The sequence below is a fragment of the Aquarana catesbeiana genome, linkage group LG04 (assembly GCF_042186555.1).
Source record: "Aquarana catesbeiana isolate 2022-GZ linkage group LG04, ASM4218655v1, whole genome shotgun sequence".
NCBI lineage: Eukaryota > Metazoa > Chordata > Amphibia > Anura > Ranidae > Aquarana > Aquarana catesbeiana.
Window position 1 is genome coordinate 456,874,885 of NC_133327.1, and position 24,925 is coordinate 456,899,809.

Consider the following 24,925-nt stretch of genomic DNA (forward strand, 5'->3'; position numbering starts at 1 on the left):
ACATCAGGGAAGACAGTATAATTACAATACAATTCAATACAGGAAGGATCGAGAGGGAGCTCAAGTTTGGGGGGGGGGGTTGGCGCTGCTGCACACAGGTTTTTTTTACCTTCAAGCATGGAATGGAAGGAAAACCTTCAGTCTTTAGGACCACTTTAAGCTGATAACACACACACAAAGCTGTTTGCTGTGGGGGCACTCAGAAGAAGGGAGGGGCCAGGATAGGGACCAGAGGAGGAGGATCGGGGCTTCTCTGTGAAAAACCACTGCGCAGAGCAGGCAAGTATGACATGTTTATTTTTATTTATTTTTTGTTTAAAAATAATAGAGACTTTAGTATCACTTTAACCCCCACTGTCATATGATAGCGGTGTGGTGCAGATCTTGTTCTGGGCCGAAGTCATGGCGGCGGCACATTCACACAGGGCATGCGTGCGATCGCGGGCGCACAGCCCTGCACTGTCGGTGAAGGTGTGTCCCTGAGACACAGTGCATCACCGACAGGGGTGAACAGCCATTGGGCATGGCTGTGCATCATGTGATCGGCCGCGATTACGTCACATCCGATCACAAGTGGGTATTCCCCGCTTTAGACTGCGCTCATGTCGGTGGTGGCGTGTTCCCTGTAACACTGCTCGTCACCAACAAGGGTAAACAGCCAATGGCTGGCGGCTGTTTACCACGTGATCGGCTGTGATCCATTCACAGCCGACCACTAAATTTAACATAGACCGGTTACTAGCTGTTACTGGCTCTCCTCACACACCGTTTCCAGTGTGAGGAGAGGAGAGAAGAGCTAGGAGCAGTGAGTCACCGATCTGTGTGTGTATTGTAGTGTACTGCATCAATATCACAAAAAAGAGATCCTGTCACATCGCTCCCCCTCCCCCCATTACAGCTGTCACCCACCAGTCATCACATCAATGCTTATAAAAGTGCACCTGTCATCGTCAGAGACTGCTGTCAGCGGTGCACCTGTCACCCATCAGTGACCATCGCCAGGGACCTCCGTCAGTGACCGTCATCAGTTACCCATCCGTGACCCTCATCTGTCAACCAACAGTCCCATAAAGTGCACCAGTCACCATCAAAGACTGCCATCAGTGACAGTCAACCGTCACCCATCAGTGACCGTCAACTGTCGACCATCAGTGACCGTCACCTGTCACCCGTCGCCTATCAGTGACCGTCATTTGTCACCCGTCGCACAGCCCATCAGAAAAAAATGTCCAAAAGACTCTATACAAGTGAGGAGGCGTTCCAGATCCTCTCCAAGACTGATGGAGAGTAGCGGGGAGTTCTCATCAGATTCAAATGTCAATTCCGATTGTGAATCTAATTCAGCATTTAAACCGATCGATAGTAGAGAATCGGCAAACGAATCAGAGGAAGAATGGATCCCTCCTAAAAGAGCATGGCGCTCTGGAAACCAGGCAGCCACCAGCAAATATACCCCAGGATCAAATTCCCAGCCCCAGGCCCAGGACCACAAGAAATGCCCAGGCCCAGTACTAGCACTGCTGCAGCATCACACCCAAATACCAGCACAGGAATTTCAAATCCCCCAAACTACCAGCACTGGAGTGCTACATCCCCCCAAGAGCCAGGGCCGCTACACATCTTCCAGTCTTGCCACTCCAACATGGCTGCCTTCCGACTCAAGATCAGCAAGAATTCCCCCTTTCACCGCACAGCCAGGTGTGCAGGCCAATACCCAAAATTTTTCTGAAATTGATTGTTTTTATTTATTTTTGCCCGACACTTTGTTGCAACTCATCGTGAACCAGACCAATTTATATGCCCAGCAGCATATTGCCAATAACCCCCAATCATCATACGCCCATCCATTTGAGTGGAAGGATTTGACTCTGGAAGAGTTCAAAGTGTTTATGGGGCTTACAAAAGAAAAAAAATGAATGACATGCTTATTGGTCCACCAACCCCATTCACCACATGCCCATTTATTCTTCCATAATGTCCAGGTCCCAATACGAGATGATAATGTGCTTTCTTCATTTCATTGACAACACCCAGTGCCCTCCCCGCAATCATCCAAATTACGATAAATTACGGGATATCTGAATGCGTTCCGCATATACAAAGAGATTCCCAGCTCCAGTCCCCTGAGCGCCCAGCCTACATGGGCAAACTGGTAAAATTGTATGGGACCTGGCATACCCACTGCTTAAGAAAGGTTACCGCATATACCAGGATAACTTCTACACCAGCCTGCCCCTTTTCAAACACCTATACCTCACAGAAACCGTGGCCTGTGGAACCTCCAGAAAGAATAGGAAGGGCTTCCCACAATCCATAATGAATAAGAAATTGCGAAGGGGAGAAAGCGCAACTTTGAGATGCAACAAAGTGCTGGTCTTGAGGTGGAAGAATACCAGGAATGTGTACATGATGTCCACCATCCATGATGACACTACAGTTGAAGTTCAGAGAAGACGAGGTCCCATTGTAAAGCCAACATGTGTACAAGATTACAATCTGTACATGGGGGGGTGGATTTCAACGACCAAATGCTTCAGCCATATTTATCAATAAGGAGGTCCCGTTTCTGGTACAAGAAAGTAGCACTCTATTTAATTTGAAAGCCCTGCCCACTTCCTAAAATTCATCAAAGAAGTTGTCACGTCCCTCATCTACCATCAAAGACACCTCTCCAACACCCCCCCGAAAACCTTTGCTCTGATGCTGTTAGCTGACTTCATGAACGCCACTTCCCGGACAACATTCCACCATCTGAAGCAGGCCGAAAATGCCAAAAAGATGTTGAGTATGCAGCAAAAAATGATTTAGAAGAGATACCAGCTACCATTGACCCCAGTGTCCCTCCGAACCCGGCCTTTGCATTGGTGAATGCTTCAGACTATATCACACATCTGTAAAATATTAGCCCATATTCTTAACCATTTCCCCATTTTCATCATCTGTGCTGACCATTTCCCATGCTTCCTCAAATAACCATGCCACTGCCTTCCACGTGAACTGACCCTGGCCTGTTTTATCAACTACAATTCTGCCCACCGCTTGGACTGCTTGCATGTGAACTGACCCTGGCCTGTTTTATGGACTATGCTTTTGCCTACCGCTTGGACTCAACTGTTGCCCTGCTACTGTAGTACACAGGGGTCTCACATGTGAGGGGCTCCAGAAATGTTTTTCCAGATGGAGAAAACTATTTTTTTTTGTTGTCTCCGGGTTTCATAATTTCCGGATTAGGGTCTGGAGTCCGGAGGCTTCATAGAGATTTGGGTGGGTCGAAGCCTCTACCCCTGTGCACAGGTCTTACCTGATTATGGCCCTCAGCCTGCTGCTGACTTACTGCCGCCATGCCTCTGCCTGCAGCATTAACTGACCACACCTCTGCCTGCTACCTGGATTAAGGAAATAATTAGGTGTAGCAAGAGGCAGTATGTTTATGAAGGGCTGGAGAGTGGTACAATAATGAGTGCAGGCAGGTAACAGTGTACCAGGACCAATATTATGGCTGTGCTGGCTGTCTCTGCCTGGACAATTTCTATGGACAAATGCTTTGGCTGTGCGGACGATATCCTTGTGCTGACTATAGACAATATTCCTGCCCGCTGCCTGGATAATTACTATTGTTGCTAAGCACATTCCTGCCTGCTGCCTAGACCAAATCTCTCCTCTGGGGGCACTACTAAAACCACAGGTAATACTTTTTTTTTACACTTTCCTCAATAGAATTTATTTTGGAGTGTAATTTTTGGTATGTAAATGCTATGTGTTAGAAATATAAGGGCCTTCAAAAATAATAGGTTGTCAGGAAATTAGATGTGTAATTTATGCATGTAGAACGCCTGAAGGAGCTACTTCAATGGTGGGCCTCTGTATGTGGTCAGGCTGTGTAAAAGTCTCACATGTGGTATCCCCATACTCAGGAGGAGTAACAGAATGTATTTTGGGGTGTCATTTATGCTATGTGCATGCTATGTGTTGGAAATATCTTAAAAATGGACAACTTTGTGGGGAAAAAAAATGTGTTTATTTTTTTTCCACATTTTCCAAAAACTTCTGGAAAAAGGGGAACCGTTCAAAAGACTCATTAAGCCTCAAAGATTATATGTTAGGGTGTCTGCTTTCCAAAATGGGATCATTTTGTGGGCATTTCCATTGTCCTGGTGCTCCAGGGCCTTCAAAAGTGTAATAGGTGGTTGAGAAATGAGATGTGTAATTTAGGTTTGTAGAACGCCTGAAGGTGCTAGTTTACTGGTGGGCCTCTGTATGTGGCCATGTTGTGTAAAAGTCTCACACATGTGGTACTGTCATACTCAGCAGGAGTATCAGTATGTATTTTGGGGTGTCATTTTTGCCATGAACATGCTATGTGTTGGAAATATCTTAAAAATGGACAACTTTGTGGGGGGAAAAAAAATGCATTTTAATTTTTTTCCCACATTTTCCAAATACTTCTGGAAAAAAAATGAACCGTTCAAAAGACTTATTATGCCTCACAGATTATACGTTGGGGTGTCTGCTTTCCAAAATGGAGTCATATTGTGGGTATTTGTACTTTCCTGGTTTAGGGTTAGTGTCTCAAGAAATGAGATAGGTCTTCAGTACATCAGGTGTGATCAATTTTCAATGATTGGCACCATAGCTTGTAGACTCTATAACTTTCACAAAGACCAAATAATACACACTAATTAGGGTTATTTTTACCAAAGATATGTATTTTGGCCAAAATGTATGAAGAAATATTACTAATTTGCAAAATTTTATGACAGAAACAAAGAAAAAAGGCATTTTTTTCACCAAATTGTCAGTTTTTTTATTTATAGCACAAAAAATAAAAAACCCACTAGTGATTAAATACCACCAAAAGAAGGCTCCATTTGTGTGAAAAAATGGACACAATCTTATTTGGAGCAGTGCAGTGTTGCATGACTGAGTAATTAACATTCAAAGTGTGAGAGCGCTGAAAGCTGAAAATTGGTCTGGGCAGGAAGGGGGTGAAAGTGCCCTGTAGGCAAGTGGTTAATAGCTGGTTGAACCTCCTTTGGCAGCAATGACTTCAAGCAAGCACTATCATTAGCTCTGGATCAGACCTGCACTAAGTTCAGAAGGCATTTTTGACCATTTCTCTTTACAATACTGCTTCAGCTCAGACACATTTGTAAGATATCTGGTATGAACGGCTCTCTTGCAAATGCTTTGGGCTATTCTGCTGCATCACCCAACTTCTACTAAGCTTCAGCTGGCGGACAGTTACTGACATTATCCTGTAGGATATTTAAAAAGTAAAGTTGGGAGTTAATTTTGCCCCCCCAATGAAGGCAAGCGGTCCAGGCCCCGAGTCAGCGGTGCAAGCACAAATCATGATGTTCCCTCCACCATACTTCACTGTTGAGCTGATGTTTTGATGTTGGTGAGCTGTGCCCTTTTTGCGCCATACATAACACTGAGTATTCTTCCTGAACAAGCCAGCTTTTGTTTTATCAGTCCACAAAACATTTTCCCAGTAACATTATGGTTTGCCAAGGTGTTCTTTGGCAAACTTCAGGCAAGCAGCAATGGTTATTTTGGAGAGTAGTGGCTTTCTCTGTGGTGTTCTGCCATGGACACCCTGCCTGTTAAATGTATGGTAGATTTATAAACAGTTTGCCAGTTCCAGTGATGTCTTCAAGCCTCAAGCCCTTACTTGTGGGTTCCCATTGAGGATTCTGCATTGTGCCCTAGGAGTCATCTTGGCTAGGCACCCACTTCTAGGAAGAATAGCCAAAGTACCAAATTGTCTCCATTTATAGACAATTTGTTTAATTGTCAACTGATGGATGCCTAAACACTTTGAGATTGTGTGCATCATCCCCTGCTCATCCTCTCCCCTTTCTGGCAGCTACAGTGATTCAGTCAGTGGCAATGGGGAGGAGGATGAGGTCTCCTGCAAAGTACATTAGGACTTTGAGTTGTAGCATTGTACAAGGGACACAAATCCCTGCATATGGAGAAGATGACACACATTTTCACAGGCATTCTGGAGAGATTTGGGTCTATTGCCAAGGGGAAGCCAAGCTGAGCAGATCTGTTGCTGGAGCTGCCACAGTTGCACCAAAGGGATGGATGCAAAAAGCCTTGCGCAGACAGAGAAAGGACCTACTGCATGTACCTATCTGCCTACATCCGAGAGAAGGGGACCCGAGACCTGTGAAAAGAGCAGGAACGGCTCCTGACACAAGTGGTTTAATCACTCCCCATGTGGCTTAACATATTAAACTCACAATTTTCACAAAAAGAATATAAAAATATCTTTATTGTAGCAAAATATATAAAATTACTCTACAACGCTACTGTACAATAAAAAAACCCAAACCCTTCACCATAGATACATTAAAAACAGACAATTGGGCAGAAGCAAGGTGTTGTTTTCTGTACTGTATATGCTCCGAATGTCCGGCAAATTAGTTTTTTTAACTAAAGTATTTGCCCATCTTCCGTTCTGATCCTGCTTATTTGATAACTGGGGGAGATTTTAATCTCTCGATCATCACATGGTGGAGGCTCGAGGTGTTCAACATTGAGTCCTTAGAGACTCACAACTTTTCCGCCAACTTTCTAGAAGGTATGCTTTGATGCCTGACGAGCACTCCACCCTTGAAAAGGTGGGCTTTGTCCCTTTTCGCCAGGCAGGAGACAATACTAGGAAAGTTATTTAATTGATGTGTTGAATAGGGAAGGCTCAGCATCCCTAATTCTAAGTTTGGATGCGGAAAAGGCTTTAGACCATGGCTGGCCTTTCCTGTGCGCAACACTGAGCTATATAGGATTTAAACTGGCTTTTCTCCAGGCAATCAAGCACTTATACTGTGAGTCCACGTCGCAGGTGAAGACTCCTTTTGCTCTTTCCTCCTCCTAATGGTACCCAACAGGGTTGTCCGCTTTGCCCTCTGTTATTTGCCTATGTATTGAACCTCTAGCTGCATCAATCAATATTAATCATGACATTCTTGGCATATCAGCCAGAGGCAAAGAATTTAAAATCTCGTTATTTGCAGACGATATTTTTACCTTACCTATCCTAGGACCTCCCTGCCGAATCTACATGCTGAAATTAAATGGTATGGTGCTCTCTCAGAATATAAAATAAGCTACTCCAAATCAGAGGCCCTTCCTGTTAACATGTCTACAGACGAAGTGCGTCACTTAAATTACTTTTTTCCCCTATTTCTGGAATACTAATGCCTTAAAATATTTGGGCATCTATATTACCCCATCGTCTGCAACTCTCTATAAGGAAAATTCCCCCCCTCTTTATCAGCAAATCAGATTGACAATTTGTCAATGAAAGAAGGGACATATTGCTTCTGTCAAAATGTCCATTCTCCCTAAACTTTTATATTTATTCCAAACTTTGCCTGATCCTGTCCCCCCCCCCCCCCCCCATTTAAAAAAACTACAGGCAGATCACTTGCAATTTGTTTGGAAATATAAAAAGGCATAAGATTCCCCGTTCAGTAGTAATTTTGGCTTAGCGTTCCCAAACTTTATTCGATACTATCAAGCAGCCCAGTTACGTGCAGTTGCCTTTTGGACTACGTAACATATATATATAATAAATGGTCTGAAATTGAGAAACTTTGGTTGGCGCCTATCAACCAATAATCTTTTATGGAATGCAGAGGTAGATTGTGGTAGTTTTTTGGGGACTATGGCTCAGCTTAGGACAACTTGGCGGATGCTGTCTCGTCAGCACGCCCCTAAGCCTGAGGCGTCGTTGTGGACTTCTTTTCTATACAATCCCAAAATGCCTGATTTAATATAATATAAACTTATTTCACTTTGGCCATCTGGCCAGATCCCATAAATTACTGCAGTTTAATGAACTTCAGGATAAGTTTACCTTCCCCGCCAGGTGTTCTATGGATACTTGCAGATCTGGCACTATGCCCAAAGTTTACTCCAACCCTAACCTTTTCCCGTTTGTCCCCTCTTTGAACAGTTAATTTTGGAAGGTCCTTCATGACAGGGACTGATCCTGGATATTTACAGGATATTGAATGCATATTCCCTTCAGGATTGTGGTAAGCATGCCTATATCCTCCGTTGGGAGCAGCTGCTGGTAGAGGAAATTTCTTTAAAAAGGCGTGGCAAGTGATTTGGTCTCAGGCAGCTAAAAGCTCCCTGTGTACTCTCTCTCTAAAGAGAATGCATATAAAATTCTCTATTTTTGGTACCTGACGCCAGAAGTGTTACATGCTGACTGCTAGGATCTATGATAGGTTGGAGGCCCAAACTAATATATCTGGTGTACCCCTATTCCGATAAGCCTGTTGCTCCATCAGTATTGTAACATTTACTTGAAAACGCCATTCCTCAAGTAATGGTATACTGGGGACATAATTTTCTGGCAATTAGCTTGCGAGCTATAAACAATCTACCAATTGGTATTAAAGTTTACCTTGGGAGTAACTCTTCATTAAATTAACCCAGTAAACAAGTTTTAGGGTCCAGTTCAATATGGGTACTGTAGGCTCCATTAATTGTGGTCACCACCTCTCGCCAATATCTGACCAGTTTAGGGCACTTCCACAACATATGGAGCTAGTCAGCCGGAGATTGCTTACACCCAGGGCAATCCGGGGTTTCCCTCCACCTCCACTTATATAGCTTTACTGGGGTCCTATATGACCTATATATAATAAACAACTGAGATAGGCATTGTGCAGATAAGGATACCAATGGGACACTCTTCAAAATATTTTGCCATTCTTCCTCCGATATAACCCCCAAATCTGTCTCCCAACCCTGCCTACCTGGGCTATCTGAAATATCTTGATACTTCATCATAAGTTGACTATATACTAATGAAATAAGGCCTTTTTTTCTATAGCCCCTGCCAATAAGGGTAAAAGTGGCATAGGTCTTATATTCATCCCGGCACATTTAAACTGTGACTGGACCACATGTCGGAATTGTAAATATTTATAACAATTATTACGAGTCAATTGGTAAGACTCCTGTAACTCCTGAAAAGGCCGCAGGACATTTTGAGAATAAAGCTGAGCAATATATTGTATCCCTTGAGAGCGCCAACGCTCAAACCCCTCCAGTTTACAAAGTTCTTCATAATGCCTATTCCCCCATAATGGAGAGAATTCTGACACCCCTTCATATTTAATTATATGTCTCATTTCCTGCCATACTTATTCATAAGCACCAGTGTTGGGCTATAGTGAGCATATGCAAAAATCCTGATTCTAGCTGGACCATAAGATTATAACAAGAGCAGTGGCTCAAAAGCACAGCCTGTATGGGATCTCTCCAATTTATCCCCCCCCCCCCCACTCAGCAAAACACTGCAGTTTGGAAGCTCTAAAGTAAAGTCTCGGCTGCGGCACCGCTAGCCCCCCCTCTTCTTAGCATGCTGTAGGGTAGAAAGTTTAATCCTGGAGCTTTTTCCTTTCCACAATAACTTTCGAAACAAAAAATCTATTTTCTTAAACCATTTAAGAGGAATCTATATAGGCGAGTTGTGTAGAACATAATTGAGGGGCCCAGATCATTTTTATAAGGTTTGCTCGGCCCACCACTGATAGAGGTAGCTTAGTCCAAGCTAGATTTGGTTAAGTTTATCTAAAATGAGAGTCAAATTGTATCGTAATCTTTCACCCTTGGATATATCCATATTCCTGAATATTTAAATAATGGCACGACTTTAATTTGCTGAGCCTCTCTTGGTATGTTCAAGTTAGAATCATCTAGAGGAAATAGGACAGATTTGTCCCAATTAATGACAAAGCCTGAAAATGAGCCATAGTTTTTTTTATAAGAGTCATTAAGGAAATTAAAGAATTATCCGTATCTCCAAGAAATATCAAAGCGTCATCTGCGTATAGAGAGATGTTCTCATTCCGTACTCATCTAATAAACCCAGAGATATCCTCAGACTGTCGACCAGCTTCAGTTGGCGGCTCCACAGCCAGTGCGAATAGTAATGGGGACAGGGGACACTCCTGCTAAGTGCCTCTTGATAATTGAAAAAATTCTGTCACTAAACCGTTTATTTGTATACAGGCCCTTGGGGCATAATATAATAACTTAACCCAGGGTATAAATCTATCTCCCAGGCCAAACCTGTCTAGAACCTCCCACAAGTCTGTCCACCCAACGCTGCTGAACGCCTTTGCAGCATCGAACGACAAAATAGCACTCTTCCACGGGTTATGTGATGGTAATTGCCTATTTTAATAAAAGTCTCCTCAAATGAATCGCTGTAGACCTAGTATGTATGAAGCCAGACTGATCTGGGTGAATCAATCCCTGCATAACCCTGCCCAATCATTGCCAAAATCCTTGCCAGAATCTTAACGTCAGAATTTAACAGTGATATCGGGCGGTAAGATTCCGGAGCCAGAAGATCCTTATCTGGTTTTGATAGTACAATGATACAAGCATCATTCATAGAGTCTGAAAGTTTTAAAAATTCCTAAGCCTGGTTGAGAACATTCAACAATTCCGGCAACAAAACATCCCCATATTGTTTGTACACTTCTGACGGTAGCCTGTCTAGACCCGCAGCCTTACTATTCAGAGATTCTGCCACTGCCCTTCCTAACTCCTCTAAAGTCAGAGGGGCATTAAGCTCCCCTCTCGCCATAGTGGAGAGAGAAGGCAGTTTTAAAGGGTCTAAAAATTCTCTAAGGCGTGACATGGGATAAATCGACTTTGCTCTGATACAGATTACTATAAAAAGGCAAAAAAGTTTGTAACCACGCCCCCTACTGTAAAAATAGCAGAAATGAAGTTAGTATTTTCTTGAGAGTTTGCTACTACTGCTAACATATGACCAGGTCTCTCACCCTCCTCAAAACCGCGACATCTCGTAAGAAAACAAGCATGATCAACATTATCCAAGGTAATCGTCTATACAATAATTGTGCATCCTTCCAGGCACAGCGGTTAGAGGAGGTAGGATCATGTATATACCGAGCTTCCTTTTGCTGCACCTCAGCTGCTAACAAAGACTCCAATTCTAAGTTAGATTTTTTAAGAATGCTTATTGCTTTCAATAAAAACACCCCTCAGAAAGGCTTTCATGGTATCCCAAACCACCTGAAGTGAAGCAGACTTCTCATTAATACAAAAAAACTCACTTACGGCCCGACTCATTGAGTCTCCCTGAGACAACTCCTTTATCCAGAAGGCAGGAACACGCCAGTTCGGTTTAATCACAGGTTTTATTTTTTTCTAAAGTAACTAGAATGGGGGAGTGGTCTGATAGGCCCCTAGCCATATATTGTACATTAGACATCCATGGAAGGGCTAAGTCCATGCCCAATGTCAGCTCTATTTTCGATAAGTTCTGGTAAGTGCTAGAAAAGCAGGAATAAGCATAGGACAACAGATTCTTAAGGTGCCATATATCCTGTAAACCCAATCTCAAAGGTGGAAATACAGCGCTGTCAGCTGAAAAATGGTAGCATAAATAACAGGTCCTGCTGCAGCCTATACGCAAGATACACACAATGCGGAAGTGACAGAAAAGAAAAGAAAAATAAAAGCTGCGCAACATGAGACCAAAAAAGGAAAAGTCAGTATCCACATATGTCTAGATCAAATGGAGGATAATATTCATCTTGATGGGATACTTGACACAAATCTACATGATATCTTGTATATCGTGCAGTTAAAACATATATGTCATGGATCTGGCTACACAATATGTCTCAAGAGTGTCCTGTATAGTCCTGATTGACAGAATAGCCTTAATAAGGAGCAAAGTTATCAATATTAGATTGTAAAATATTCTCAGATTGCTGATTATAGGTGACTTCAATTGGAAAAAACACCACAGAGGAAGTGATCAGGGATAGAAAGATTCCTCCACCTGAAGAAATGACTGCCGCTTACCAGCTCCTTTGATCTCTTTTACGGAGATCGTATCCACTTGTGGCATAAACCCCTGCCAGGGTCTTTACATTCATCAGCCAGATAGCACCTCTCTCTCTATTAGGATTGTCTCCGAATGACTCCCAATAGGCAGTTCACCATGTTAAGAAAAGGGCTTTGTAGATAACATATTTTCTGCTCACCTGGGATTTTGAGTCTTGCATCGTTACCGAACATCTGTCACACAATTCCAGTTATATCTTTTAATCTGCCACACTGGGAAGAGGCCTCTTTATTCTTTTGTGTGAAGGAAGGTATCCCTATGACCTCACATCTGTATCATCCCAAAGTACAAAGGTAATGCAATCTCAGCCTGGACTCCGGCCAGGCCCTGTCCCAAATGCGTTTTGCTCTGCCCCTCGGAGCTTAGTCATTAGAGAGAGTGAAAGAGAGAAAGAGATGGACCCCAATATAAATTGTGTAGAAAATATTTTACAAACTAATCAAATCAATCTACCCTGCGGATCCACCAAAGTTTGCCTTCAGGAAAACTGAAGTTTATAAGAAATTAATATACTTGTACCTCTAGCATATGTAGAGTATACAGCATGATATGGAATAGGGTACATTTTATTCTGCAACAAATTGGGGTTAAATGCGTTTCCTCCGAGCAAACTATTGATGGTGCAAATTGACTCAAGGTATCAAACACAGCCCACTTCTTGATACGATCCTTGATTCCTCTTATATTCCAAGATAGAGATTTCAGTAGCCACCATTCACTTTGTATATACTGTATAGTCCAGTATAGATAATAAGTCTGTAAAATTGTTATAGAGCTATCCACCATCCCCTTACAGAGCAAAAAATAAAGAAAAATACAGAATAATTAAAAATAAAGAGGAAGCTTGGACATTTATCCATACAAATGAGAAATCAGACAGTAGGGCCATAGGTATATAAACTGTAAACACCCACGCATCCGGAAACACTGAATGCCAAACAATTTCCCACAGGAAGATGTAGGGGGGAAAATAGTTCATCCAGGCTTGCAGATGGGCCTATATAGCCCAGTAATAGAGAGGAAAGCTATTAAATTAAAATCCACGCGGACTCCGCCTATAGCTGAGGAGAAAAAGGAAGCATCTCTAAAGAAATTGTATGATGAAGCAGACACTTTTCTTTTTTTACTAAACAAAGCAAAGAGAAAAACTACTCCATCCATCATCTTTCATCTTGCTAGCAGCAGCAAAAAGTCAAATGTTGCTCATTTCTAAAAAAAAGCCAGTTGCTAGCCTCTTTAGGACTATAGAAAAAAAGTTTCTCACTTAACTTCAATCCAAAGTTTAGCAGGGTAAAGCATAGCATATTGAATTTGGAGGCTCTGTTTTTGAACTACCACAAAATAGTCCAAAAAAAAAAAAAAGACTTTGGAACCATTAGCTTCAATGTTGCCCTTGGTGCGGGCTAAAAAAAGGATTTTTTCGCCATCTCTATAGTGGAGCATTTTTAAGAAAATCGGTCAGGGAAGGTTACCCGAAGGTGGTGGTCTAGCAGGAATATGATGTGCCCGCTCTACCTCAAAAAAGGAGGTAACATTTTGTTTTTCAAAAACTTCCAGCAGCTATTGTTCAATAAACTCAACAGGGTTCCTCCCTTCCATGTGCTCTGGGAGTCCAAGAAGGCGTATATTATTCCTTTCAAGTCTGTTTTCAATGTCATCTATGCGATTAGCATGATGATTATATTGAAATCCCACTGCCTTGAGTTCATGTTACACAAGTCCCGTGTCCTTTTCTATGATGGTAAGTCGGTTCTCTAGAGCAGATGTGCGCTGTCGCACTTTATGCGTGTCTTGGCGCATAATGGAGACATCATCCCTGAGATGTTAGAACTGGATAGCCAACGCATTTAGGGTGTGATTACAGTTCTGTATAGCCAAGAACACATCTTTGAGGGTTGGTTCCCCCTTTAAAGCAGATAGACTAAGCTGGGAAGGAACACCTGGGGCAGAAGTGCCTAGTGCAAAGCACCCACCTCTCGCCCCTCCCTCAGCCATAGCCGTACAATCCTCCGCTTGTCTACGCCCATCAGTTACCACCGTCACCTCACATACAGCTAGTCTCTGCTGCATTCACTGGCTCCTCTGAGATCTTTGGCTCCGGTCTTGCAGGCAGTATGACGGTCATAACGGGGACGTTCTTACGCAAATCAGAGTCCTTAGTGGAACTCCATGCAAAACGCTCTAACATAGCAGCCACTGCTTCTCTGCGCTTATCCTTAGTCAGCATGCAGGGTGGAAGCAGGTCATTGCAGTCTTGTAAGCCTAAGTCTATCCCTTCTCCAGCATTCAGCATTGCATTTCCAGCATCTCTCCCTGCTCTGGTGTCCTTCCCCGTTCCGCCGTGCTTCCCAGCTCCAGCATCCTTAAGCCTCTTCCCCATCGCTCTGGTAACCACTCCGGTAGCCAAGTACTGTTGCAGGATGGATCCCGCTGATGGCCCGCTAATAACCCCCGCTAATAGTCCATATGTGGTATATATGATAGTGAGCAGTACGCGGTAAAGTGAACCACCAGGGATGCCTCCAATTCTACTAATTAGCTAATCTTAGCTGATCTTCGGCGGAGCCTCGGGAGTCAGCATCTCTCACATGCTAAGTGTTAATGGGAAATAATATTGCGCTAGCTCAAGGACTGGAAAAATGAAAAGCTGCTACATAATAATGTGACAAAGATTCTAAACAGTGAATGGTGAAAAATGTAGCGCTAAATAGTAAACATGTATGACAGTATGCACATAAAAAACTAGGTGATGGGAAATCAATCACACGTAAAACTCAAAAAATAAATAAAAATGTGAGTGAAAAAAGTCCAATAAGTGGAAAGGTCCTGGACAGCACCGGTGTAAGTCCACCACCGGATGGTGATTACTCAGGGATGGAATACACTGACACTATCCGGCATGTAGAGCATCAAGGATGGTACATCTTCAACCCAAAGGAGAAGTAGATCTACTCTTAACGGAAAAGGTGGACTTGAATGTCAAGCTTAGAACTCATATGGTCATGTGACGAGCTTTCCTCCAATCATCTGCCCCGGAACAGTGGATGCTCAATTGGTTCTCATTGATTGGTCTTTGTATTCATATGTAGTTTATAAATACGAGCAGTGTGGGGGAGCTGATGTATGCCCCAGTTGAAGTCCATTGGGACGAAACGCATCAGGCTTGGCTCCCTGCTTCCCACATTGCCTTTTTTACTCTGTGATCACAGTTTTTATTCTTACTGATGTATGTTGGTTTTTATAAACAAAAACCCACTTTTTGACCTACACCATATGGAGGCATTTTTTCTTCCCCTACCCTCCCGGATGAGAGTTATTTTGCCGTCCAGCCTGGCTTCTAATGCCTCAGTTCCAACCTTGGTGTTTCTCACGTCCGAGTTCCGGTTTGGCGGCTACCTGCACACCCCTTGTAGTCGTGTTTTGAGGTCTTTGGCTTCCCTGGAGATCTGTCAACTTGCCGATCTTGGCACCCTCCCCTGACTGACTCGTTGTCTCTGACATTTGAGTCCACCTTTTCCGGTAAGAGTAGATATACTTCTCCTTTAGGTTTAAGATGTACCATCCTTGATGCTCTACATGCCGGATAGTGGCAGTGTATTCCATCCCTGAGTAATCATCATCCAGATCCAGTGGTGGTGGACTTACACCGGTCCTTTCCAGGACCTTTCCACTTATTGGATTTTTTTCACTCACATTTTTAATCTTTTTTTTAGTTTTATGTGTGATTGATTTCCCATCAAGAGATCTGGATTAGATTCCTGTGTACCAGGAGGCATGAGCTGAATATCCGTTCTTATCTCAACGAGACAGTTAAGGCAGGAGATACCCTGCCGCTTGTTTAGCAGCCCACTAGCCATCAGTTGCATACTCTTAAAGGTAAGTTACACATGCACCACCTACAGAAGGGCCCCAACAAAAGCTGGTCAAAACTGACAATTAGGCACCAGATACTTGGCAATCATCTCCAGGTTTACTCCTCCATCAGGAATGCATAGGCCCACTCACTATTGGGGCTGTCTGCATAGTGTGTACATGAGGACCTTTTTTTTCCTGGATTTGTTGATGCATTTATCTAGTACAGCATACTGAAATCTGATTGGCCGATTATTGATTTATGCCTTGTTTAACTGCATTACTTTAAACACATCCATGTAATCCACCAACTGTTGAGCCTATTTCCTGTGAAATGTTATGAAGTTGTGGCATATGAACACTTAACTTACACAGGCCTTCTACCTATAAGCTGGTGTGCCAGTGGGGATTGAACAGTTTTAAGAGTCATGGCAGAACAAAGAACCCAGCATCACCAACGGCTCCTGCAGGGTAAGAGCTACGCAGACCAACTTCGCTTGATCGTATGTCTTCAGAGAGCTCTTTTTTGCAAAGCATGGTTCACATTAGCGGATGCTTCTGATGAACAGCAATCTTAAAATGTTTGGGTGTCGTTTATCAATGTAGCTCTTAACCAAACTCGTGTTGAAGTAATTAGTCCATACTTTCACTTACTTTTTCCTCCAGCACTGAATGTTTAATTGGGGTGTTCAATAAAGACAAGAAATTAGAATTGTCTGTTACTTGAGGATTAAAATTTCTGCAGAAAAACAGTTAATGACATGGGGTTCACTTACTATGTATTAACACTGTATATACTGTATATCAGCAGCATGAAGTTTTCTTATCTAATGTCATTACTGGGCTGCACATGGTTCTCCTGAGGGGCTGATAAAGAGGTATCTGAACCAAAGGACCTGCAGTGCAAGGATCCTAGACCTATGCTGTTGCCCTTTTATTCTGTGGTCTTGTGCTTTACCTAGCCCTTTTGCTGATCCTGGTCATTACTCGATCAGTCATCAGATAACGAGTCATCAGGTTAGCAGTTTTGCTCCTCTACTATGATGGCTGCCTCCAGACATTCAGACAGTTTGGCTCAAAGCAGGGTAAGCCAGTAAAGGTGGCTAGTCCTTATTGCTTAACTTACCAACAATTTCTATGGGACAGGTCCTTCTAAATTGTAACAAAACGTGTACGGTATACTTATTTATGATTTTTTTTTAGCGATTTTCTTTGGGCATCAGTTAAGCAAAAAAATAAATAAATAAATGAGTAAAATTTAATATGTGCATTCAGAAAAACAGGATGTAAAATCATTTTCTTGGAGTACATTAAGGGTACAGTGGATGAAGTGATTTTGGTGGGATATGCTGCTGCCTTCAGAAGACACTGGCAAACAAAGCTCAAAAAGGAAAGCATAGTATAACCTCTTCCGCTGCCAGCATGCCTCAGTTTTGTAGCAAGTGATAGTAGAAGTGGATTGTATAAACAGAGAGGAAGGGCTCATGCAGGAGCAGTAGGGTCAATGGGCCCACGCAGCCACTAGAGGGCCACATTCAGATGATGCAGCTTCCCTTCCTGTTGCTTACTATGCAACTAATAGCATTACACCAGGAGCCCCACAAACTAAAAACCAGAGCACTATAAGCACCATCAGGCTCTCCGCACACAAGGGCAAAGTCCAAAGTCATCTCATGCTGAGGTCCCAAGTGGTCCTGCTATCCCCAAAAAAGGCACACTGTAGATGGAGAGGAAGGATACAGGGAACGTGCCACTTCCACCAGTTTTCACCCCTTTGGTGGGCACTCCCTTGGGAATTTTGAGGGTCAGGGCTCCACAAGATAGATGCTCTGTGGCAACTGTGAAAAACTTTGCTAAAAAAAAAAAAAAAAAAAGAAAAAGGACAACTAAAGGCAAAAAGTTTTTCTACTTTTTGATGGAGTGGAGGTGGATAAAAACAGTTGTCTGCTTTTATTACTGTCTGTGCCCACATTAGGAAGATTACCCCTCTCTATTTGTTGTGTTTACGAGTGGGGAAATCTTCCAATGTGGACACTAGTCCTGATGACCTCATGATACCCCAGGATAACCTTACATTGGAAAAATTTCCTCTCACTTCCTGTTTTGGTTATGGATGAGAAAGTGGAGGGAAATCTCCACTTTGGGAAACAGATGCCAAAGATAGAAAAAAAAATAAAACCTGACAGGGGTTAAAATCCTCCCTTACTTTAGACAAAAAGGGAAAAAAGTTTTGGCTTTAGTTACACTTTATAAAACAGGCTTTCTTACTCTATGAAAAATATGTCAGTTCTCCTTGAACACTAGTAATAAAAAAAAAAAAAAAAAAAAAAAACGTAACACCCCAAAAATTAGGGCCATGATAGGAGTGTGAAGGGTTATACTAGGCTGTCATTAAAGCTTTATTTGCCAGTGTCTAATCTGAGAACAGCAGCATTACTTAATGTACCTGAATTACTTCATCCTAATGATGTTTTTGGTCATAAATGCTTCCTCTTGCCTCTCAGCGTTAATATACACTGAGCCGCGCAGCTGTAGTGACTCCTGTGCACATGCATGGGAGTGATATCATCACGACCTGGCCATTCAAATGGCTGAGAAGAGCGAACCTGGAAGGAAGACGGGGCAAAAATGGAAGCAATAGGATTCCACACCTGTAGATCAGATACCCATTTAGCTCTACGTGTTGTATGTAGAACTGGATAGGTGCCCACTATACAGGTGTGGAATGCGCAATCACAGTGCTCCACTGCTGCAATTTTGTCATTATCGTTTTATACCCCGATTACATTTAAAAATACTAACCTTTTACCTGTGGATCATCACTTTCTAAGATGAACTTAAATCCTGTTAGTAAGGATTTTGTAGTACCCTGCAGAAAAATAAAACAAACATGTTTTAGCACAAAAATGTCATTATATAATTGCCCTACACCAACATATTTCTTCTCTTGTGCAACCTATGATAAGAGGGCACCTGTTTTGTATTCCTAGGTAAACTGTGTTGCGGTTATTTTCATTTCTAAAATGTAAATGCATAAAACGCCTAGTATGATAGCTCCCTTCTATTGTCTGGTTTATGTTTTATAATTTCATATTTGCTAGTGAGTAGTTTTGAGCTTGTCTACTAACAGCTAGTTGAATGGTGGCACTACTGTCCCCATCTTTTAGATATACAGTGGGGACGGAAAGTATTCAGACCCCCTTAAACTTTTCACTCTGTTATATTGCAGTCATTTGCTTAAATCATTTAAGTTCATTTTTTTCCTCATTAATGTACACACAGCACCCCATATTGACAGAAAAACACAGAATTCTTAACATTTGCGCAGATTTATTAAAAAAGAAAAACTGAAATATCACATGGTCCTAAGTATTCAGACCCTTTGCTCAGTATTTATTAGAAGCATTCTTTTAATCTAATACAGCCATGAGTCTCTTTGGGAAAGATGCAACAACTGGATTTGGGGATTCTCTGCCATTCCTCCTTGCAGATCCTCTCCAGTTCTGTCAGGTTGGATGGTAAATGTTGGTGGACAGCCATTTTTAGGTCTCCCCAGAGATGCTCAATTGTGTTTAAGTCAGGGTTCTGGCTGGGCCATTCAAGAACAGTCACGGAGTTGTTGTGAAGCCACTCCTTCGTTATTTTAGCTGTGTGCTTAGGGTCATTATCTTGTTGGAAGATAAACCTTCGGCCCAGTCTGAGGTACTGAGCACTCTGGAGAAGGTTTTCATCCAGGATATCCCCGTACGTGGCTGCATTCATCTTTTCCTCGATTGCAACCAGTCGTCCTGTCCCTGCAGCTGAAAAACACCCCCACAGCATGATGCTGCCACCACCATGCTTTACTGTTGGGACTGTATTGGACAGGTGATGAGCAGTGCCTGGTTTTCTCCACACACAGGCCAAAAAGTTCTATCTTGGTCTCAAACCAGAGAATCTCATTTCTCACCATCTTGGAGTCCTTCAGGTGTTTTTTAGCAAACTCCATGCGGGCTTTCATGTGTCTTGCACTGAGGAGAGGCTTCAGTCGGGCCACTCTGCCATAAAGCCCCGACTGGTGGAGGGCTGCAGTGATGGTTGACTTTCTACAACTTTCTACCATCTCCCGACTGCATCTCTGGAGCTCAGCCACAGTGATCTTTGGGTTCTTCTTTACCTCTCTCACCAAGGCTCTTCCCCTCTGATAGCTCAGTTTAGCCGGATGGCCAGCTCTAGGAAGGGTTCTGGTCACCCCAAAGGTCTTCCATTTAAAGATTATGGAGGCCACTGTGCTTTTAGGAACCTTAAGTGCAGCAGAATATTTTTTGTAACCTTGGCCAGATCTGTGCCTTGCCACAATTCTGTCTCTGAGATCTTCGGTAGTTCCGTTGACCTCATGATTCTCATTTGCACTGTGAGCTGTAAGGTCTTATATAGACAGGGGTGTGGCTTTCCTAATCAAGTCCAATCAGTATAATCAAACACAGCTGGACTCAAATGAAGGTGTAGAACCATCTCAAGAAAGATCAGAAGAAATGGACAGCACCTGAGTTAAATATATGAGTGTCACAGCAAAGGGTCTGAATACTTAGGACCATGTGATATTTCAGTTTTTCTTTTGTAATAAATCTGCAAAAATTTCAACAATTCTGTGTTTTTCTGTCAATATGGGGTGCTGTGCGTACATTAATGAGGAAAAAAAATGAACTTAAATGATTTTAGAAAATGGCTGCAATATAACAAAGAGTGAAAAATTTAAGGGGGTCTGAATACTTTCCGTCCCCACTGTACATCTATTGATGTATATGTAGCACTTAGCGTTAGGCCTTGTTAACTGAGGCATACACCTGTGCGAAAGGCTGTGTTTGCCGACACAGGATGCACAGGTGTTCTGCACATCTGCGTGTAGCCAGTCCCTTTCGTGTCAATTGGGACACAAGAGTTGAACACACACAGCTGCTGCCCCCAATTTGACATCGGTGTGGGTGCCTTTCCCCCCGAATGCAGACAGAGTGAAAGCTTGAGACACAGCCTCTGTCAAACTGGGAGCAGAGCCTGTGTCCCTGCAGCCACTGAACACTACTAAAATGAATGGGACTGCCTGCACACGGATGCACAGAACACCTGCATCCTGTGTGAACCAGCATTGCCCTGTGTGCAGGTGAACACTTAAAGAGGAACTGCAGTCTCACATAATTTGTAATAAAAACATCTTTGCCATTCTGAAGCTTCCTTCCAACCACTTTGCATATTATTTTATTTATACTGTGATTTTGTACTTGCCAAACATGTTGCAGAAATCTACCTCCACTGAGTTTGGCTGCACCCATTTTAACTGTGCGCAGCTGAAGCTCCGGCCTATTCACTTCCTGAATTTACAGAGGCACACCTCCAGCTCTGCAGCTCTCATCGGCTCTCTTATGACTCACCCCCCCCCCCTCTCCCTTCCTGGCAAACTCTCACGAGAGTGAGCTGTGCATGATGTCATAAACCTAGGCTTTTTACCAGACAAGAAACAAGAAGTGAGCTGTATAAGGTATTTACTGGCAGAAAAGAAAAAAGTTTTACTATCTAAAGTTAAAACAAAGGCAGAAGATTTAATAGATTAAAAGAAGAAAAAAATGACATTAGTTCGGCTTCAAGTACTCCCATGTGAATGAGGCCTTAAACTGTACATCCAAGATTGTTAGAAGCACAAAAGGTGATTTAAGAAAATAGATGGAAGGAGATTTAAGAGCAGTTTAATGTGACTTTTTGGTCATAACCTGAGAAGCCATGCTTTCTCTTTAAGCTAGAGATAAAAAGATGTAATGACAACACCAAGGCATCTTGTGGACAGAATGGTTGACCACAAGTGATGAAGTTATTTGTGACACTTAAGTGCCAAGACTACGGACATTAATGTACAAAAAAAAATGGTCTAGAAAGAACCCGAAAGGGTGGTTACTCAAAAGGATCAGGCATTATTAACAAACACAGCTTTATTTACCAATTAATAAACAATGTACAAAAATAGCATAATAAACACCTCCACCACTCATGAAAGGTGGCGGTGTTGTTGTGCAATATTTGTACTTTAACACAAACCAATAAACCAATCAATATACACTTGGGGATTGTTTTTGTTTTATTTTTTTGGGGGTTTTTTTACCAAAGACAAGTAGCAGAATACATTTTGGCCTAAATTTATAAAGAAAACTTGATTTTTTTTTTTTTTTTGTTACTATAATTGTTCATTTGTGCAATTACAAATTTTTAGACTTTCCTTTGTAAGTGCTTTTTCTCACTTGTTATTTGATGTGTTTGCAAAATAACACCTATTTAGTGATTAGTACAGCACTTAAAGATTTTAACATCTTGCATCTTCGATATCGTAAACAAGGATTTGGGAAACATTGTTTATCACTTTGCATAACCTGCAAGCCATGTATTTGTGGATTTTTTTTGGCTCTGGTTTTTGGATTATATGCATAAAGCTAGCCTTTTATAATTTCAGCTGTGGAACTCGACCTTAAAGTGTTACTAAACCCAGGACTCGGCATTCACTATACCTGGTCTCCCACAGTACACAGAACATGGAAATGCAAGTATTTTCTTAAATATAAACTGCTAAATATATTTTCTCATCAGCCGTATATATATATAGCAGTCTTGTGACATCTATTAGTGCTTGGTTTAGAGTTTGAGAGAGGAGTTTTTATTCTCCTCTGTCTATTGAGGATGCATGACCCCTGGTCCTCTTTCCTGACATGCTGATTTGCCCTGTGCTGATCACATGCACCCTCCAAAAAAATAAACTGAGCATGTTTAGAGTGCCTTCGAGTCTTTGTTTTATCAGCAGATGGATTTGGGACAGTAAAAGGGGAGAATCTGAGAAGACAAGATCAAACAGATACTTTGCACAGTGCAGAGAATTAACCCCTTAGGTTGCACAGCGAGTATAAAACATGCTTTACTGTATAAACAGACTGATTTTACTGTTGTGGGTTTGGTAACACTTTAATAGTTCTTAGATTTATTACACTATCCACAATTATCCTTACGTTCTTTGGCTTTCTCAGTCAATCTTCTAAATTATGTGTTTCTAGAAGGTTCAGACAAGTTAAATAACTTACTTGCTGTACTAGAAGCACTGTGTTTTTCCTCTTGGTTTTTACAATTTTCAGAAGGCTTTGAAAAACGCTGGTAAGCAAATTTAGGTTTGTATGTTCTTCAGAGAGCAAATGCAACACTAGTGCGCATACTTCTGGATACAGTAATTCTCCATCTCTGGTAGAATCAACTTGATCATATGAAGTTCCAATTTCTTCCATCTCAGGTTTCACGCCTTTTGTGTTAGGAAAAAAAAAAAAAAAAAAAAAAGATTTCATGAATTCATCAGGGTACAAATGATAGAAAAAAAAATAGCAATTCTATAACACCACCATACCACCTGGAATGCTATCAAAGAAAATTTAATGAAAACAACAATACGACACTTAAAGTAATGCATATTCATAGAATTCAATTAATTTAAAGCAGAAAGAGGAAGCAGGCCCAGCTGAGTGCAGCAGCCAAGATGGCAACTGCATATCTCAGACCACACCAGAAGGAAGAGAGAATGCTGGAGTCGCATTCCTTCAATCCTCTGGCAGATCAATCAGTGTGTCCACTGCATTCTGGAGCTGCCTTGGAACCCCAGCCATCAATCAGTGCACAAGCTGCAGTTCCCCTGGACATGACAGAGGAAAAGGCGCAGAATCAGTGAGTACATCTCCCAAAGTACAAACCTCCTAAAGACCTAAAATGACCAGGGGAAAGTCCCTGAACCAAAAATGATGGACATTCTGTCCAATGTAAACAATGTCCTCCTTCACAGCCTTTCTAGCCAGGAGTAGGCTGTCAGAGACCTCAAAAAACATTTCTTCTCTACAGCATGATCTGCATGAGTACAAGCATTGTTTCTTTACTGGTGGGCCTAGTGGAGTGCTCTGAGGGTACTAAGCCCTAAGACTTTGGGGAAAAATACTTACTAGAAGTATATGGCCAGGAGCATCTCTCTCTCTCTCTACTATTCCAAGTGGAAAGGGACCATAGAATCCCCACCCATCCCCTGCAACCAGGCAATCCACTATGGCTCTTCCTCATTCACCTCTTGAATTACAGGGATAGTAAAATATCTTTTGCAGATACAGACAGTTGAAAGACATCCCCTTAAAAGGCAACAGAGTGATGCCGTTTCTGAATTTTACCACTTAGGTGCAAAAGGGTCGGGCTTTTCGGGCAATTGCACACTGATTTTCTAACCCCCTTTGGTAGACTATTTCAGGAATTGGGATTACATGTTGTTTGTCACCTATATAGCAGTAAGTCTCCAGCATTTGGCAGCCTTCTGGGTACTCAGTGGCGAGCAAACCCTTCCAGGTGAAGATGATGTAAGGTGCTTGGAACCAGGAAATCAACCACGGGAACACCCTCTGTATGCCCTGGAGACCCCTGCCTATTGAAAAATATATTTCCACTTACCATCTATACAGCTGATAGGGCAAGTTTGAACAGCAAAAAACCTGTGGTTAGCATATCCGTCTAGCAGCACTAGGGTCGTTGATTCAAATGTGAACCATGGCACTACCTGCATGTTCTCCTTTTACAGAACTTTCAGAATGGGCTAGGGCTGGTGTAATCAAATGTCCCATTTCTGAAAAAAACAGTCAAGTCTTTTTAACAACTATAAGCTGCATCATGATGGGTATTTAAATCAGCAATACCATCAACTCCTTCAAGCTTTTAATGGCTCAGAGCACTACCCTGGCTCTGTACATCTCTGACACAGCTGTATTTGATATAATTGTTAAAGCTTATGACTCTAAGGGACTTAGGTTTATGCATTGCTCTTGGTTAATTTCTTGCCTAAATTTTCACATTTTTTAAAAATAATTCTTAAAGCAAAAACTACAAAGCATCTAAGCACCACAAACCAAAAGCAAGTAGGATGTAAAAATCCTATTTTCTTTTTCATACATCATGGGACACAGACTCAGGCTAATATTCATTACCTGCTGGGACGTCCCAGAGCAATAGCCTTGAGGGGAGGGAGACACCCTGCCAAACAATAGCCACCAGAGGACGTCAAGGACGTCCATGGACGGTCTCCAAGAACTGGACGGTCTCCAAGAACTGGACTACGGCGCT

The 24,925-nt window shown here is 42.2% G+C and overlaps 1 protein-coding gene across 2 annotated transcripts in view; it reads right to left on the reverse strand.

The window, feature by feature from the left end:
* The window catches only part of LYST (lysosomal trafficking regulator), a 556,505-nt gene that overhangs the window by 349,410 nt on the left and 182,170 nt on the right, over positions 1 to 24,925 (reverse strand). For both annotated transcript variants that reach the window (XM_073627506.1, XM_073627507.1), the window contains 2 exons: positions 22,870 to 23,081; positions 18,578 to 18,644 (listed from right to left, as the gene is read on the reverse strand). In XM_073627506.1, coding sequence (XP_073483607.1) covers positions 18,578 to 18,644; positions 22,870 to 23,081 — 279 coding nt within the window. The remainder of the gene's footprint in view (positions 1 to 18,577; positions 18,645 to 22,869; positions 23,082 to 24,925) is intronic.